Raw genomic sequence first — 14,213 nt, forward strand, 5'->3', positions numbered from 1 at the left:
CTTTTAGATAGTATTTTAATAATTATAATCCTTAGCTAAACTTTCAGCTTAGCTTTTTTTCCTCCCTTCTTTATTTAAAGATTTACTCATTTTAACTTTAAGCTAATCCTCCCTGAGCATTTAGCTTTTAGCTAGGGTTTTGCTTCTTTTGGCTTTACCAACTCAGTTTCAGCTCCTTTATCAATTCTTTGCAGTTATTCAGCACAGTTTTATACAGAAGCAAATTGATTTCATGGGGGGGAAATAAATTTCTGAAAACTATCACATTTGTACAATATAAATGTTACATTTATACAATATAATTATCATGTTTTTACAACATAATATCATGTTAGTAAAACATAAGTATATTGTACAAACGTGATATTGTTCAGATATTTTTTTCTCCATATCATCAATACGCTTCCATAATTTTTAGTGTTTTCATGCTGAATTTTTTTTCATTTATTATATTATTTTATTTTATTTATTAATTTTTAGTAATTATTTTTATTTATTTATTTATTTTTGTAATTTATTACCAGAATGTCAGGCTCTTAATTTTACTTTTTTAAGAATTATGAATAAATATAACGAAAACAGCATGTTGACCCTAATCTTAGTATTAGTTTAAAATCTTCTGCCATGAACACAGAAAAAGCTAACAAAGATTTTTAGTGACTGTCAATATGTTCACATGTATCCTTATTTAATATATTGTACTAATTAGGCAGCAAAATCAATGGTAATTGCATTTAGTTTTCAAATAAAAGCAGATAAATCATGTGGTGTATTAAGGTGGTTGTTGTTTTAATGCAGTAAAAATCAGACCATCTCACGTCGACCACTGAGCCTCCTCCAGTTCAACACTGATCTGACTGCTGGGAGGCAAAACTGGAACAACCACCTCCAACCATCCTTGTTTTTTTATTCTCCTTCCTGTTGTTTATTTGTGTGTCCATAAACCCTGTTATCTTTCTTGCATTTTTCATGTGCAAACACAGTTTGTGTGTGTGGCTTCAATTAATTGCAAAGCAGTGTGCTCTCAATGAGAAAAGCATTGGGCTTTTTTGTGGTGGCAGATTTCCCCAGAGAGGCTGGTGCAGGTCGTTCAGGCTATGAAGACTAATTAGGTTGGAAGAAGAAGGTTTAAATTAGGCATCAGAGTGGCATAGATACATGCAGCAGAAAATATTAAGTCTACCATCCCTTGAATACATGAAAATCACCTACCACCAGAGTCTTATAGATAGTCTTGGGCTGAAAATGAACTGAGCTCTGTGTTTTGAACAAACCTTTAAAGAACATTCTGGGATTCTGTGTAATCTGTTAGGGCTTGAAGTACGTGTTAGGGGTAACTCTCAGCTACTACCACACCAGGTTTGAACTCAGTATCTGTAAAATTGGCTGAATTGTAGCTCTTTTTGTGTTTTCTGAGGTTCGTGGCTGTTGCAGCCAACTTGAATTGGATTGACATCAAAGTTGAACCAGTTGTAAATCTTCATTTCACAATGATTTTGTGACAGTTTCATCACAAACCAGCTGGTGGTTCATGAAATGTTTTGCTAACGGACAGAAAAACACATGCAGACACAGGTAATTGAATAATTGCCCGTTTGCTTTGTAGTGTCTGGCAATAAATATATAGATATTTGAATTTTATTTCTAATAGTTAGCATTTTTACCATAAAAACAGACAACAAATGGGAGCTGTTAAGACAGTTTCTGGACAACATGTCAAGTTGGAAGAGGTTTTTGAGAATATTTGTGTCAGTTTTATCCACAAATGTTCTCTGCTCTTATGTTCCTGCTCTGGCCCCGCCCACCTGATGTCCCCTCACAGGTGTTACTCATCATGGTTCGTTAAGTTGGTCTTCACATCCCCTGTTGCTTTGCTTGTTTCTTTAGTTTGAAAGGGTACATTGAATATGTCAGTCACTGATGTAATCCCCACAAGTTTTGTTTGCTGCCACAGCAGCATTTTGTTTGTTTTTGTAAATAAATCATTTCAGATCTCGTACGACCTTTTACTATTACATGCATATGAAGATTTTCAGAAGCACTGAAGCTTGTTTTGAAAACTCAAAGCTTTCCCACAGTCTTCATTGGCCAATCTTGTAGCCAAAAGTACAAAGAGCAGCTTGAAACAACCCAAAATGAACTGATTTATCATGACAGAGTTTAATATGAGACATTTACGTCTATCAGGTTTCTGCTGCTTTGAACAGGTGTTTTTTGTGGGTGAAGAAATAAAGTTATGGTTGTTTATGGTTAATTATGATAAATACAATTTAAGTGATGCTCCTGTAATTTCTTGTAAACACAGTTCATATTTAAAAATCTGAACAAATTCACAATATGTTTTGAAATGATGCTTATGCTGCCAGTTCTCTACCATCATGACATTATTTATTCAACCAATTTATATTTACTTCACTTGTTCTTTTAAACTGGTAAACTAAACACAAAAGACCGTCTGACTTCATGTCTCGCTACAACTGGTTTGTTATATGTTTTTACAAATTTGCCACCAAATTACTATGAATCCAGCAGATGATTCACCTCCTCATAAACATTTGAATCAGGTATCAGTGATGTAACTTCAGCACTTTTGAAGCTTCGGACACTGATCACGTAACTTTTGCCAAACAAATCAAGCTCCAACATGTCATACATGTGCCAGAGCTTAAACAGCCTATCAATAGCATGTTTATTAACACAACAATAGTTTTTTCTTTTTTATTTTTTTATTTTATTTTTATTTTTTTGAATAACAGTGTTTCTACCTTCGGGACAGTAGCACCTGGGCCCTGCCAGGCTGCTGAAACAGGTGGCTCCATGTCTGCAGGGCTCAGAGAGGCAGTGGTCCACYAGAAGCTGGCAGCGTTCGCCCTCATAACCTGCACACATCACACATCAGAACATCAGAGCAACAACATACCGTCAACATTTTGGAGGATATGACCAACAATGGTACTTTTCTATTTTTAACCCTCGTACTGCTCACAAGGCCTCAAACTGAGGCCTTTTGGGTCAGTTTGACCCGAGGGCAGCAGGAGAGTTAAATGGAAAAACTGTGTAAAGGTGTTTAATCCCTGTAAGTGATGTTGTTCATCAGTTTGTCAGGATTTTTTGAAAATCTCTCAAATGTTTACTTTGAACTTTGCCTGATTTATTAGTATTATTTTTTATTATTATTTAATGCTCAGTTTTGTACAGCACTACTTGAAATTCTTTCAGAAAACCAAAAGTTCTAACAATGGAAATCACTTTCAAATGGGCAATATCATGTAAAATCAATTTTTTTTAGTTTTATATCATGTCATAATGTCACACTCTCATAAAAAAACATGCCCAAAGCCTTGCTCTGACTCATTTATGCATGTTTGAGAAATCCTGCAGCGATTTTAGGCAGCCATGCTGAGGAGCAAAACGACAGGTGGGGACCAGAAACGCCCCCTGGGACGTGTCTTTAAGCTGAACTTCCTCATGGAAGAGCGCACACACCCCCCTCCCCACACACCCCGCCCTTGACTCCTGCAGGCTCTCGGGTAAAAGTGAAAGTAAAACCTAACTGTCTGCTGAGCTCTCAACATTAGTTCTCACTCAGTGAAGCTCTTTTCAGATTAAAAATACCTTTGAGGAAATGTATTTTCAGATGCCAAGTAAACTGCATCATGCCCCCCCCCCCCCCCCCCCCGGGCGAGCACGACCCCCACACCGAAATGGGCAAAACGGAAGCGGAAGGTGGTTCTTAAAGAGACAGAGGCCAATTTCAAGGCGATTAGAAGAGGAAGTAATGAGAAGATAAGTTTATTTACTATTTAAACATAAAACCAGCATTTTAATAACAACTAAAGGTGGCATGGATACTTTATTATAGTATAGTATTTAAATATATGCCTGAGAAACACATAATATTGGCCCTTTAAACAAAACATTCAATCTTAAACCATCATCCAGAGGCATAGGCTAAAAACTGTATTGTATTTTGCTTTTACTGACAGACTATAATGAATTACTAAACAAAAACACATTTTAAGATAGAATTTTCTGACTGAAGAAATCAACAGTCTGAAGCTCTGATCAAACCAGCAGAGACCACCCAGTCAGACTCCAGCGGTTCTTTTTCTAGCAGACTGGAAAACCAACCTCCGGTGGGGCTGAAGAAAACCATCTGAAAATGCACCACGGGCACAAACCCACCTGGCTGGCAGGCGCACGTGAAGTTTTTCCCCTCTCCTCCTTGCCTGACGTCAGCGCAGGTGCCATTGTTGCGGCAGGGTCTGCGGTGGCAGGCGTCGAACTCCTCGCAGAAGATCCCAGTGAAGCCATCCTTGCACTCACAGAAGAAGGTGCTCTGCGGGTAAGGATCATGCACAAGTTTCGCACGTTTAGGTGCAACAACGTCAGGGAAAAGAGAGGAAAAACTCGTGAAAGTGAAAGGCTGAGTTTGATCTCTGTAAAAGAATTCAGTGACACTTCAGACACAAAAGTGCCACATTCTGCCTTTCTCATCTAACAGATGTGTTATGCTCAAAAAGTGAATAAAAGCAGACGTGTTTATGGAAATCACTGCCTGTTTAAAGATGCAGAACAAGCATCTGATAAAGATATTTAATCATTTGTGCCCATTAGCCTTTCCTTTAGGGATATAAAACCCAAATCCTTTTTTAAACACAAGGATTAGACTTGATTCCTTGTTCATTTTCTGTTCCGTTAGAATTTAATTAAGATTTTCAACATTTTAAATAAATATCATCTTCATCAGAGCTGCTGGGACTTGTTGTTCTGGTGGGCTGCAGCCCGTCAGCATGTGTCTGCTTTGGCATTGAGGTGCAAAATGCAGAAAACTGACATGAATAAATCTGGAACAGAACACTAAATAAACACATTTACTCACAAAAAGTATAACAAAAAATATGCAAAACACGTTTTTGTGTATGTTTTATTTGATTGGTTTAACACATTTAATTCCTGTGATAAAGATTCGTGTTTGTTTACAATGTGAGCACTTTCTGGTTTGGATGGGATCCAGTAAACAGGAGCACCTGCGGTTATCATCTGCACAATATTGCTAAAGTTGAGATTATTGTGTTGCAAAGTTGTGCAAAACAATGGTCTGTTCATTTATCACTCATACCTCTGTAATTCTTTATAATCAGGGAGTTCAAAAGTTCTTAAACACTTTATGCAAATATAAATGTGTAACTTTCTCACAAACACAGCTGAAATGCTGACAGCTTTTAAATACTCACAAATTTAGAACTATAAAGGTAATGTGCTGCAAAATTCTTGTACTTTGCACTTTTATTGATATACAAAATAAAACAGTGGATTCAGTCTATTCTGTTTGAAACATGATTCGGGACCAGTTTTTTATTCACTGCTTCCAATATACCTTTTTCAGAGCTTTGAATAAAATAAGCAATATTTCACAAAAACAGCAGATACTCTCTTTGTGTTACCAGTATGATCAGCCCTCCATTATTATCATAAAACGTTATTATTTCAGATTCAAGTAAAAGAAATAGTAAGGCTGAGCACCAGTTTCAGTATAAAAACTCGTAGTTTAAATTTTGCATGACGTTGTCCTTGTGTATGCAGTCTGTGTGAAAGTACACAGTCAGCAACCAGGAGTAAAGTTCTGTATTTGTTGTGCTTTTGGAACAGTTGTAGTGTCTTTGTGTTGAAAATATTGTGTTTAGATGATGAACTGTGTTCGGCGTGGATCTCACCTCTGAGGGCTGCGTGACACATTTCCCTTTCCCGGAACACTGAGGGTCACTGAAGCTGCTGCCGGGCTCCACGCAGCTGCTGGCCTTCACCGTCAGGTTGAGGCGCAGGGTGACCTCCGGGGCTGTGGGGGCGCCCACACGCATCACACCTACCACAGCGGAGGAAAGGGCAGATTTGAAAGTGTAATCAGGAAATCCCTGATTTAGGAGTTGGTTGTGTTTTGGTGGTGAGGTGTTTGACGGAAGGACGGCTGGAGTCACACAGTGTGTGTTTTCCTGTCACCCCACTGTGGATCTTTAAATTACAAGCCTCTCATTTTTTATTACTGTGTTCAATCACACCTGACAGGTCCACGGGGCTGGTGTTTGGAGCCTGATCTGAGCCCAACAGAGACGGGAGTGATGACGTAAATATGCCGACCAATCAAAGCAGAGATGAGTCGTTTAGTCCCCTGATTAAATGATCGTCTCCACAATGACATCAAAAGTTGGAGCTGCAGAGTCATTGCTCTTTTAGACTTTAAAAGCCAATAGCCAGAAGAAATCTACAATATTGTCATCACAGGAGGAAATGTTCATCTTGCATGATTAAGCTGAAAACTTCCCTAAATAAATAATGTCTCACGAGTTGACCTTCATTTTTCCTCTCCTGCATGTTCTTGTTTCTCCATCCTCCCCTCTAATCCCATCCTGCTTTGTCATTTTGCCTTTAGCCCCTCTTTATCTGCCCCTCTCTCCCTCTCTCCATTATCCTCGCTCCCTCTCCTGGTTTAACTCTCCGCCCATGTCCTTCCCTTTCTAATGCAGCTGCCACAGAGGTAACACACATGAAGGTCAGCAGCCAGACAGGAAGTAGGTGAAAACAGCTTCAGGTGTGGCGCCGACACAAAAAAGGTCAATTACCCATCCCCTTGCACCCATTTCAGCTTATACAATCATTTGTGTCTCTGAGGACATAAAAACACACTGCAGCTGGGGATTTGGTTTTTAATGGTGTCCTCGATGCTGATAAAGTACACACACCTCCACATTCATCCCACAGCAGGATGATGAACAAGTTATTGAGAATTTATTTGGTATAAAAAAAGAACAAGGAGTCCTTGATGTGACGTCATCACCCACACTTCTCTGACTTCAACATCTCTGATCACATGAAGAGACACGACTATCTGAGCAGAAACAGTTTGTTCTTCAAGATGTTTAGAACAACAAACCTGATGAAATCCTTTAAAAAAACTCTCTGCAGTTGTACCAACAAGAGAAGCTGTTGTTCAGACGAAAGGCTCTTCCTGTTAAATATTGATTATTTTTCCTTCTGTCATCACACCTTTTATTGCTAAGTGACAAAAAAATCAATTAAAATGTACCTTTTTGGTTCTTCATCGTATTGCTTTATCTTAGAGTTGCTTAAAACCTTCATACAGTGCTTTACATCGCAATTATTCATTAAAAAAACCAAACACTCGGCTGTTTGAGGCAATAACCAAGCATTGACTGCAGCCATGTATGAAGTTGTACATTTTTGCTCTGTTTGAACTCAGAAAGTAGAGGCTCACTGAGGAAGTAGTTCTGTCCCAGAGGCAGCAGCTTGTCCGACACCACCAGTCCGTCGGGGGCCTGCAGGAACCACATGGTGGTCCCGTTCAGAATGGAGGAGCGCAGGAAACCGTCCTCACTCACACGCCACAGCACCGGAGCACCGCTGGTGTTCACCACCACCCTGAGACGGACAACAAGGGAAGGAAATAAGGACAGAGATAGACAATAAGAAACATCGATGATAATAAAAGGAAAGATAATCATGGGCTCTACAACGTAGTTCAATAGGTTTGTAGCTGCATCTTCAGCTTGTTCTGTTGTGTTTGGTAGATTATTTCTTGTTGTAAAAATGCTTCATGACAAAAAATCTTACACCATTGGAAAGCCTGTTAATTTCCCTTTTGAATGGTGCCACATTTGTAAGGAACATGCATTTGTGGGATGAGCAGCAGAGCTCAGTATGTGGGTTGCGCAAATAAAAAAACGCCAATCTCTACGAAACAGTTTTTTTTTTTTTTTTTTTTTTTGCTGTAGTGTGGTATATTTTCATGTTCTGTGCCTTTAAGACGGGACACAACAGTAGCTACTGACATTTGTTTCTGGTACCCCAGGTCACGAGTATTTATTACCATAACTATTGTTACATCAAAGAAATAATCTTATAAACATAAATGTCCTTACATTTTGTGCTAAGTTTTATGTTCCTCTGAGAAAATGAGTTTGTTTAATCTGCTGTGTGCTGCTCTGTAGTGTCTGCTCCTCTATTTTAGTTTGTTAGTTCAGATGTTTTGTGTGTTTCTGTGAAAAAAATCTGGAACAATTCACTTTTATCATCTAGATAGCTTTATGAACTCCCTCACGTTGGTGAAATAGTTTAATTCTGATCAGATTGAAAAGCTAATGGCTAGTTCACAACCTAAATGGATTGTTACCATGTTTAAAAAATCCAAACTTTTAATGGCAGATTTTATGGCAGTTTATCAAAATCCTACTTTATAAAGCTTTAACTTGCCATCACTTATTCATGACATRATTGTTTTAGTTAAAATCCTTTTCTAATAGCTCCAGATTGGCWTGTTTTCAGGGAGGTTATTTGCAGATTTATAGTTTTGTCTTCTAGGCCAGTGTTGGCCCTGTTGTTCTATTTATGGATGTTTTGTTTGTTGCAATTGTTTTACTCTGCCTGAAGCTATTTTTTATTTTATTTTTTGTGAGTATATGGAAATCTATARAAGTAGAGACTTCATAGATCTGGTCTGACAAGTTATTAACTGTCAACAAAATCAACCCCTATTTGGACAAAATTAGTTTGGATTTTTAGAGCTGTGATTCTCAAAACAAAAGCAGATGAATTTGCCAACATAGGATATCTAAGTGGAGGAGAAAATGTTTTTAACTTTATAGACAATGGTTTTCAAGCAATTACAAGTTCAGGTTCTTATCAAATAAAGGACTAGACTGCACCAGCTGCTTGTGAAAGATGAAGAAAAAAACTGAACTGAGCTGGATCTCTCACAGAAAACCTTCATGAAAGACAGATGGTGGCTCGGAGTTTGTTTCTGTCAGCTGTGGTTGGAAGGAAGATGCTCTGCAGCTTCAGCGTGACGTTTAAATGACAGCAYCTCTAACCCAACTCCCACTCTGAATTAATCTATCCCACATTAACCAAAACAAATAAAACAACCTGTTATTATCCTCTCACCTCTTTTGCTGTTGTGCTTTTTTTTTCTCCTAATGAGTGTTTACAGCTTTAAAGAGCTGTGATTAGTATTATTAGCTGTACGGCAGAAACAGGCCTCACACAGAAAACGAGGATTAAAAATGGGATGGTTGTTTTTTATGTTTGTTTATTATTGACTCAATCAAATCAGACTCCTAATATCAGAAACTAAAKGTTTCTTATAAGCTTATGAAACAAGAAAAATGATGATTTGCTGCATTTAAATAGGTGGATTACAGGTGTCAAAAGTGCTGCAGTGAAGAGAGAGCAAAGCATGAAGCTGGGCCTGCAGTGTGAGTGAAATATTAATCTGCTGGTTTGGCTACTTGAAGCTGAAATGAGTTTTCCTTTGCAGGGTGTCTGCGCTCAGCTGGAAGGGCAACATGTGGAGCTCAGATATCTGGGGGGAGCTTCATCTCCTTCACCTCTAAAGCAGCYGTGTGATGCATCAGTARCTTGAATTTTATTTGYGACCATTTTCAATTGATCAGATTGGAATGTRGCCTCTTCAACCATATTTGATCACAAATAAGAGTGTTTCTGCACTGATGGTACTAGTGCTGCCGCATGCAAGTTTGTCTCCTCCACAACCCCGCGTGTCAGTGTGTGTTCAGGTACTGGGTGTAATTATACAGTATGACAACAAAGCAGCAGAGGCTGATTAACACACAGCTCGGAGCTCCTTGTCTGAGATCGTCACCRGAGCCCTGCATCGTGCCGCTCATCTATAATGAGAACAACTTCAAGGACGTCCAACATTCACCTTGACCATTTCTCATGCATTATTCATTGACTCTTATTTACCGGCAATTGCGATGCTGTCTTAGGRCATTACAGCTTTTCAAAATAATAATACTCAAAAGGGAACCCATGCCACCTGCCGCCCTTCATACCAGAGCAATGAACTGAAGTCATCCTGTGATGAGACAGGACAAAGTTAAAGCTGTTCTAGTTAAGCCTCATGCAATCGACTTTACAAAATCTGTTAGCGCTCACAGAATGTGTTCCGATCTGCTACTACCACACTAACTTTTTATCTGTAAAAATGAAAGGCGGGCAATAACTTCTGTAATTCTTAAGGCATCAGGTTTAGTGTCTCCTCTAGCTTCACTTTACTGCTCTCCACAAGATGAAAGAACCAGATTCAGTAGCAGCACTGTCTTGTTAATTCCCTGTAAAAGTAGGGTGGGTTTGGTACATCTGTCAATCTCTTTTGACACACTTTGTCTCCACAGTTGTGGGGTTGGCGCATTGCATTGTGGGACTCAGGCTGGTCTTTTTTCAGCTGAAAAATGTTGTGGATTTTGGCAGTGRAAATCCAACTTGAACATGTACATAACAGGGTGTAGTTCAGGGTTATTCAAGTAAGTTGYTCAGGGSGCCACAGCTCAGGGGCCGGASATCTGAGAGATGTGAGGTAGGGTGTTTGTCTGACAATGGTATGGGGACTGCATTATGTAAAAGAATAAGTATTATTGTCTTTTACCTTTTTTGCACTGAATCATAAATTTAAAAATTACAATTGATTTATAATTTATTTTTATATTGAATTGAGTCAGGCCAGACGGAAGACACCTGCGTGCCAGATGTGGCCTGCAGGCCATCAGTTGAATAGCCCTGGTCTTCTTCTTAGCTAAATCAGTTTGCACTGATGGTGTAGTTGGTGGTTTTAGATATAGGAATATTAAGTTCACTTTTTCTTCAGCTGTCTCCAAACGCAGGGGCTGCATCAATTGAAGGCAGACTTTGAAGGCTGATTACATCACTACGATGGCTGTCCATATTCAATGGATCTTTCAGTTATGACTCTTTTGCCTCGATTTGAGGGACAAGTCTGGTGTATCCTTCTAAGCCCAACCTATCCTAAGATGCATTGTGGGCCATCCGGGAAATCTTTTCTTGCTTTTTTTATTTTTATTTTTTGTTTGTTTTTTGCTTGTAATGGTGGACAAAGCAAGAGACAGGAGTACAGTTTTAAATTAAAATCTGGTGGTACAATAATTGATTGTTTAAAGCGGCTGTGTTGTTARGCTTTTGTCATTTGCTTAGACATTGTTGTAATATTCCTGCCAGAAGTCATCGTAAACAAGCTTGTATTTATGTATTGCCTCTAAKCTAACTGTCAATTTATCATATTAATGATATTAATATTTTGCAACTTTCAATCTGTTTTCAAACTTGATTAATTGTGTTTAGTACCATCGCCGTTGTTAGACGACAGGACATACACCGGGGTAAGGGTGGGAATAAAGCTGAAGGCTGGACTATCCATAGTCACAACCAGTTTTTTCCTGTCTTTGCGATTGACAAAAGACCTGGCACACAGTGGGCCTCATGCAAGAACGTGTTTGTATTCTTATCCTAAATGTCTCTTACTTTTGTTTGTACGAAGGGTTCGTACGAACATGCCACATCAGATTCAACAAACTCTTCTATCTTCAGGAAAAGTGTGTAAATGAAGAGCGTAAACTGATGAATGCGTATCCAGCTGCTCGTGCACAGGGAGAGGTGATTTACATAATTACCCCCCCAAAAACACCATATAAGGATATATGTTTCCTGCCACACATACCAGGAAGAGTTCATTCATGAATGACATYGCAAAGTAAAAATGAAGAACTTTACGAGTTCGGAGATTGAAGTTCTTCTCTCAGAGATTCACAAAAAAAGTAATTTTTAGCAGCGTCAGCTGTGGAATTAAAGGATCTGCTTTAAACCGGAGGAATGAAATGATGACTGCTGTTAATGTCGTGTCTCCTGTGGGTCGTACAGTCAGAAATAAAAATCTAAATCATATTTATCTCTCTCTGTAGTCCTGCTCTGGTTTTTCTTTGGTCAAATATTTTTAATTTCAGTGTAAACAACTGTGTTACATAGCTTTCATTTTTTCAGAGGAGCGGTTGCGCACCGCTAACCACCCCCCACCCCCYAGTGTCAGATACGTTTCTGAAAAAAACATTTTAAAATGTCTCAAAACTTCAATTAACTTCATAATAATATTGTAGTGCTATACAACAAAATTGAAAGCACATTTATTTTAATTTAACCAATTAATGCCATTAGTCTACATTATAACATTTAAAATTATAACCCTAATTCAAACAGAACAGACTCTTGTCAACATAATTATAGAGTGTGATTTATTTTCAACTCGAAATATMTTCAAGCTAACGAAATATAAAGTGGATAACAGCAGACTGACTGCTCGTAAAATATACGACAGGTCTGGACCACTCGTGAATTTTGTTCGTATCTGAAAAAAAAATTTTAAAATACGAAAACATTGGTGAATGCCACAAATTCTCCTAAATCACTCGTACACACAACTTAAGAACGAATCTGTGCGTATGAACGGTTCTTGCATGAGGTCCATTGTGTTTGGTGCAGTGTGCAGTCTGGTCCTTCAGAAATTGCAGCCCCTGAATTTGGACACAGCCTTTAAATATGGCTGAATAGAGGTAGAACAAAAGGCCTCAGACTTTCAGAGTCAGTGGTAAGAGGTCAGGTGTTTAGTGTAAACTTTTATATGTTTACATATAGGTGTTTGAATTTAAACTCTTCTGAGTGAACTTAATCAAACATTCTGACTGTTTTTTGTTTTTTGTTTTTTTGGTTTCTGAACCCACAGAATTGGTTGTTTCCAAACACGAGTTTGATGAAAAGTCTGAAATAAARCAGAGAAGGATCTCAGCTCATCTTCCTCCAACACTGCATGAAGAGGACAGTTATGTGTTCTTACTTCACAGCGGTCTCTTCAGGCACCTCCACGGACAGAGTGAGGGTCCCTGATGTCAGCTCACACAGCTCAGGGCTCACACAGTGCAGACCCTCCATCACCTGAAACCCACACACAGCATGAGCTCCTCAGACGTTTGGAAGAGAAATCTAACGTTGTTACATGATGAGTGCTCACTCTGTCTGCCTCCCACGGCACAACCAGGAGCCTCTGCCCTGGTTTGGGTTGCCATGTCTGCAGGGTCGGCGGTGCAGGAGTGGTGGTGGTGCTTGGGACTGTGGTTGGTCGCAGTGGCTGAGCAGCAGCTGTCGTCGTGGAAGTTACCGGGGTGGCCGGTTCGGGAGCGGAAGGGGTGACGGGGTCCCAGTCGGCGGGCGGCAGGTCTAACAGGATCTGATCGCACCTCTCTCCCTCGTAGCCCTCGGTGCACTCGCACAAATACGCCGATTCCCCCTCCTCCCTGCCGTCGCCGCTCCGGCTGCAGTTACCATGGAGACAGGGGCTGCTGGCACAGGGGTCTGTGAAAAACTGAGATAATGACGGAAACAAACAACAGAAATGCAGAAAACAAAGTGTCAGAGAAGAAACACATCAATATTTGACTTTGTTCATCCCTCCTGAACTCTGAATCTCAATGTACACGAAAACACAGAATGTTACAGTAAAATGGAAAACTACCTTTTTAAATCTAATATCCATTTATTAAATGAGTAAATACTGTTTTGGGTGTCAGGTGCAGCTGTATTGTCCTGGCACATCCAGTGAACTGAATTTACAAACTGCAGAGWGAATTCAGCATTTAATGTTGCTTTGATGTTTGCAAGCCAAAAAACTGACTAATTAACTCAAAATAACAATGCCAAAGAGTAATTTATTACAACAAAATTGGGGAAAAACATGTTTTTGTACTATTTATTTGAATAAGTAATTACTTTTCTAATCAGGAGTAAGAAGACGTTAGGATTGGAACCAGTGGATACCCACTGCTAATTTCCTGGATTCTCTTCTGACGCCAAATTACTTTTTCTAGCTTTTACAAACTGAGACTAACTCAAGTAATTATGTACATGCTTTATAAAATCCAAGGTTTCTGGTTCTGGAGGTGCTTTGACTAATGTAAATTGGAGCAACAACAAGAACAAAGACATGGGGACTGATGGGATGGATGCTGGTCAGGGACAGGGTTGGCTGGGGGATCAGTGTAAAGTACTCCAGGTTGGATCTGTCTAGCTAACTGAGAAGTTTTAACCATAAGACTTTTTCCAAATGGACAAAAAAAAAAGGTGATAGCTGATCTGTAAGATGAAGCTCTCTTTTTATTGATCAGTCTATGTTCCCTCAACTACCACAAACTCTGGGTAGTAACCAAAAGATGGTGGATTCAAGGACTCTAAAGTGCTTTGCAGTTGTTCTCCCATTCACAACACATTCACACACTGATTGTAGCCACAGCTGCTCTGGGGCAGACGGACAGAGGCGAGGCGAATTATTCATTATCTGC

The 14,213-nt window shown here is 39.3% G+C and overlaps 1 protein-coding gene across 1 annotated transcript in view; it reads right to left on the minus strand.

The window, feature by feature from the left end:
* Nucleotides 1–13,240, minus strand: part of dner (delta/notch-like EGF repeat containing) — a gene marked incomplete at its 5' end in the record, with an annotated part of 27,790 nt that extends 14,550 nt beyond the window's left edge. The window contains 6 exon segments of the mRNA XM_014018150.1: nucleotides 2,766–2,879; nucleotides 4,186–4,339; nucleotides 5,718–5,866; nucleotides 7,274–7,437; nucleotides 12,716–12,813; nucleotides 12,890–13,240. Of these exon segments, the coding sequence (XP_013873604.1) occupies nucleotides 2,766–2,879; nucleotides 4,186–4,339; nucleotides 5,718–5,866; nucleotides 7,274–7,437; nucleotides 12,716–12,813; nucleotides 12,890–13,240 (1,030 nt within the window).
* Nucleotides 13,241–14,213: the final 973 nt, after the last annotated feature.

The sequence above is a fragment of the Austrofundulus limnaeus genome, unplaced genomic scaffold (assembly GCF_001266775.1).
Source record: "Austrofundulus limnaeus strain Quisiro unplaced genomic scaffold, Austrofundulus_limnaeus-1.0 Scaffold184, whole genome shotgun sequence".
Classification (NCBI taxonomy): domain Eukaryota; kingdom Metazoa; phylum Chordata; class Actinopteri; order Cyprinodontiformes; family Rivulidae; genus Austrofundulus; species Austrofundulus limnaeus.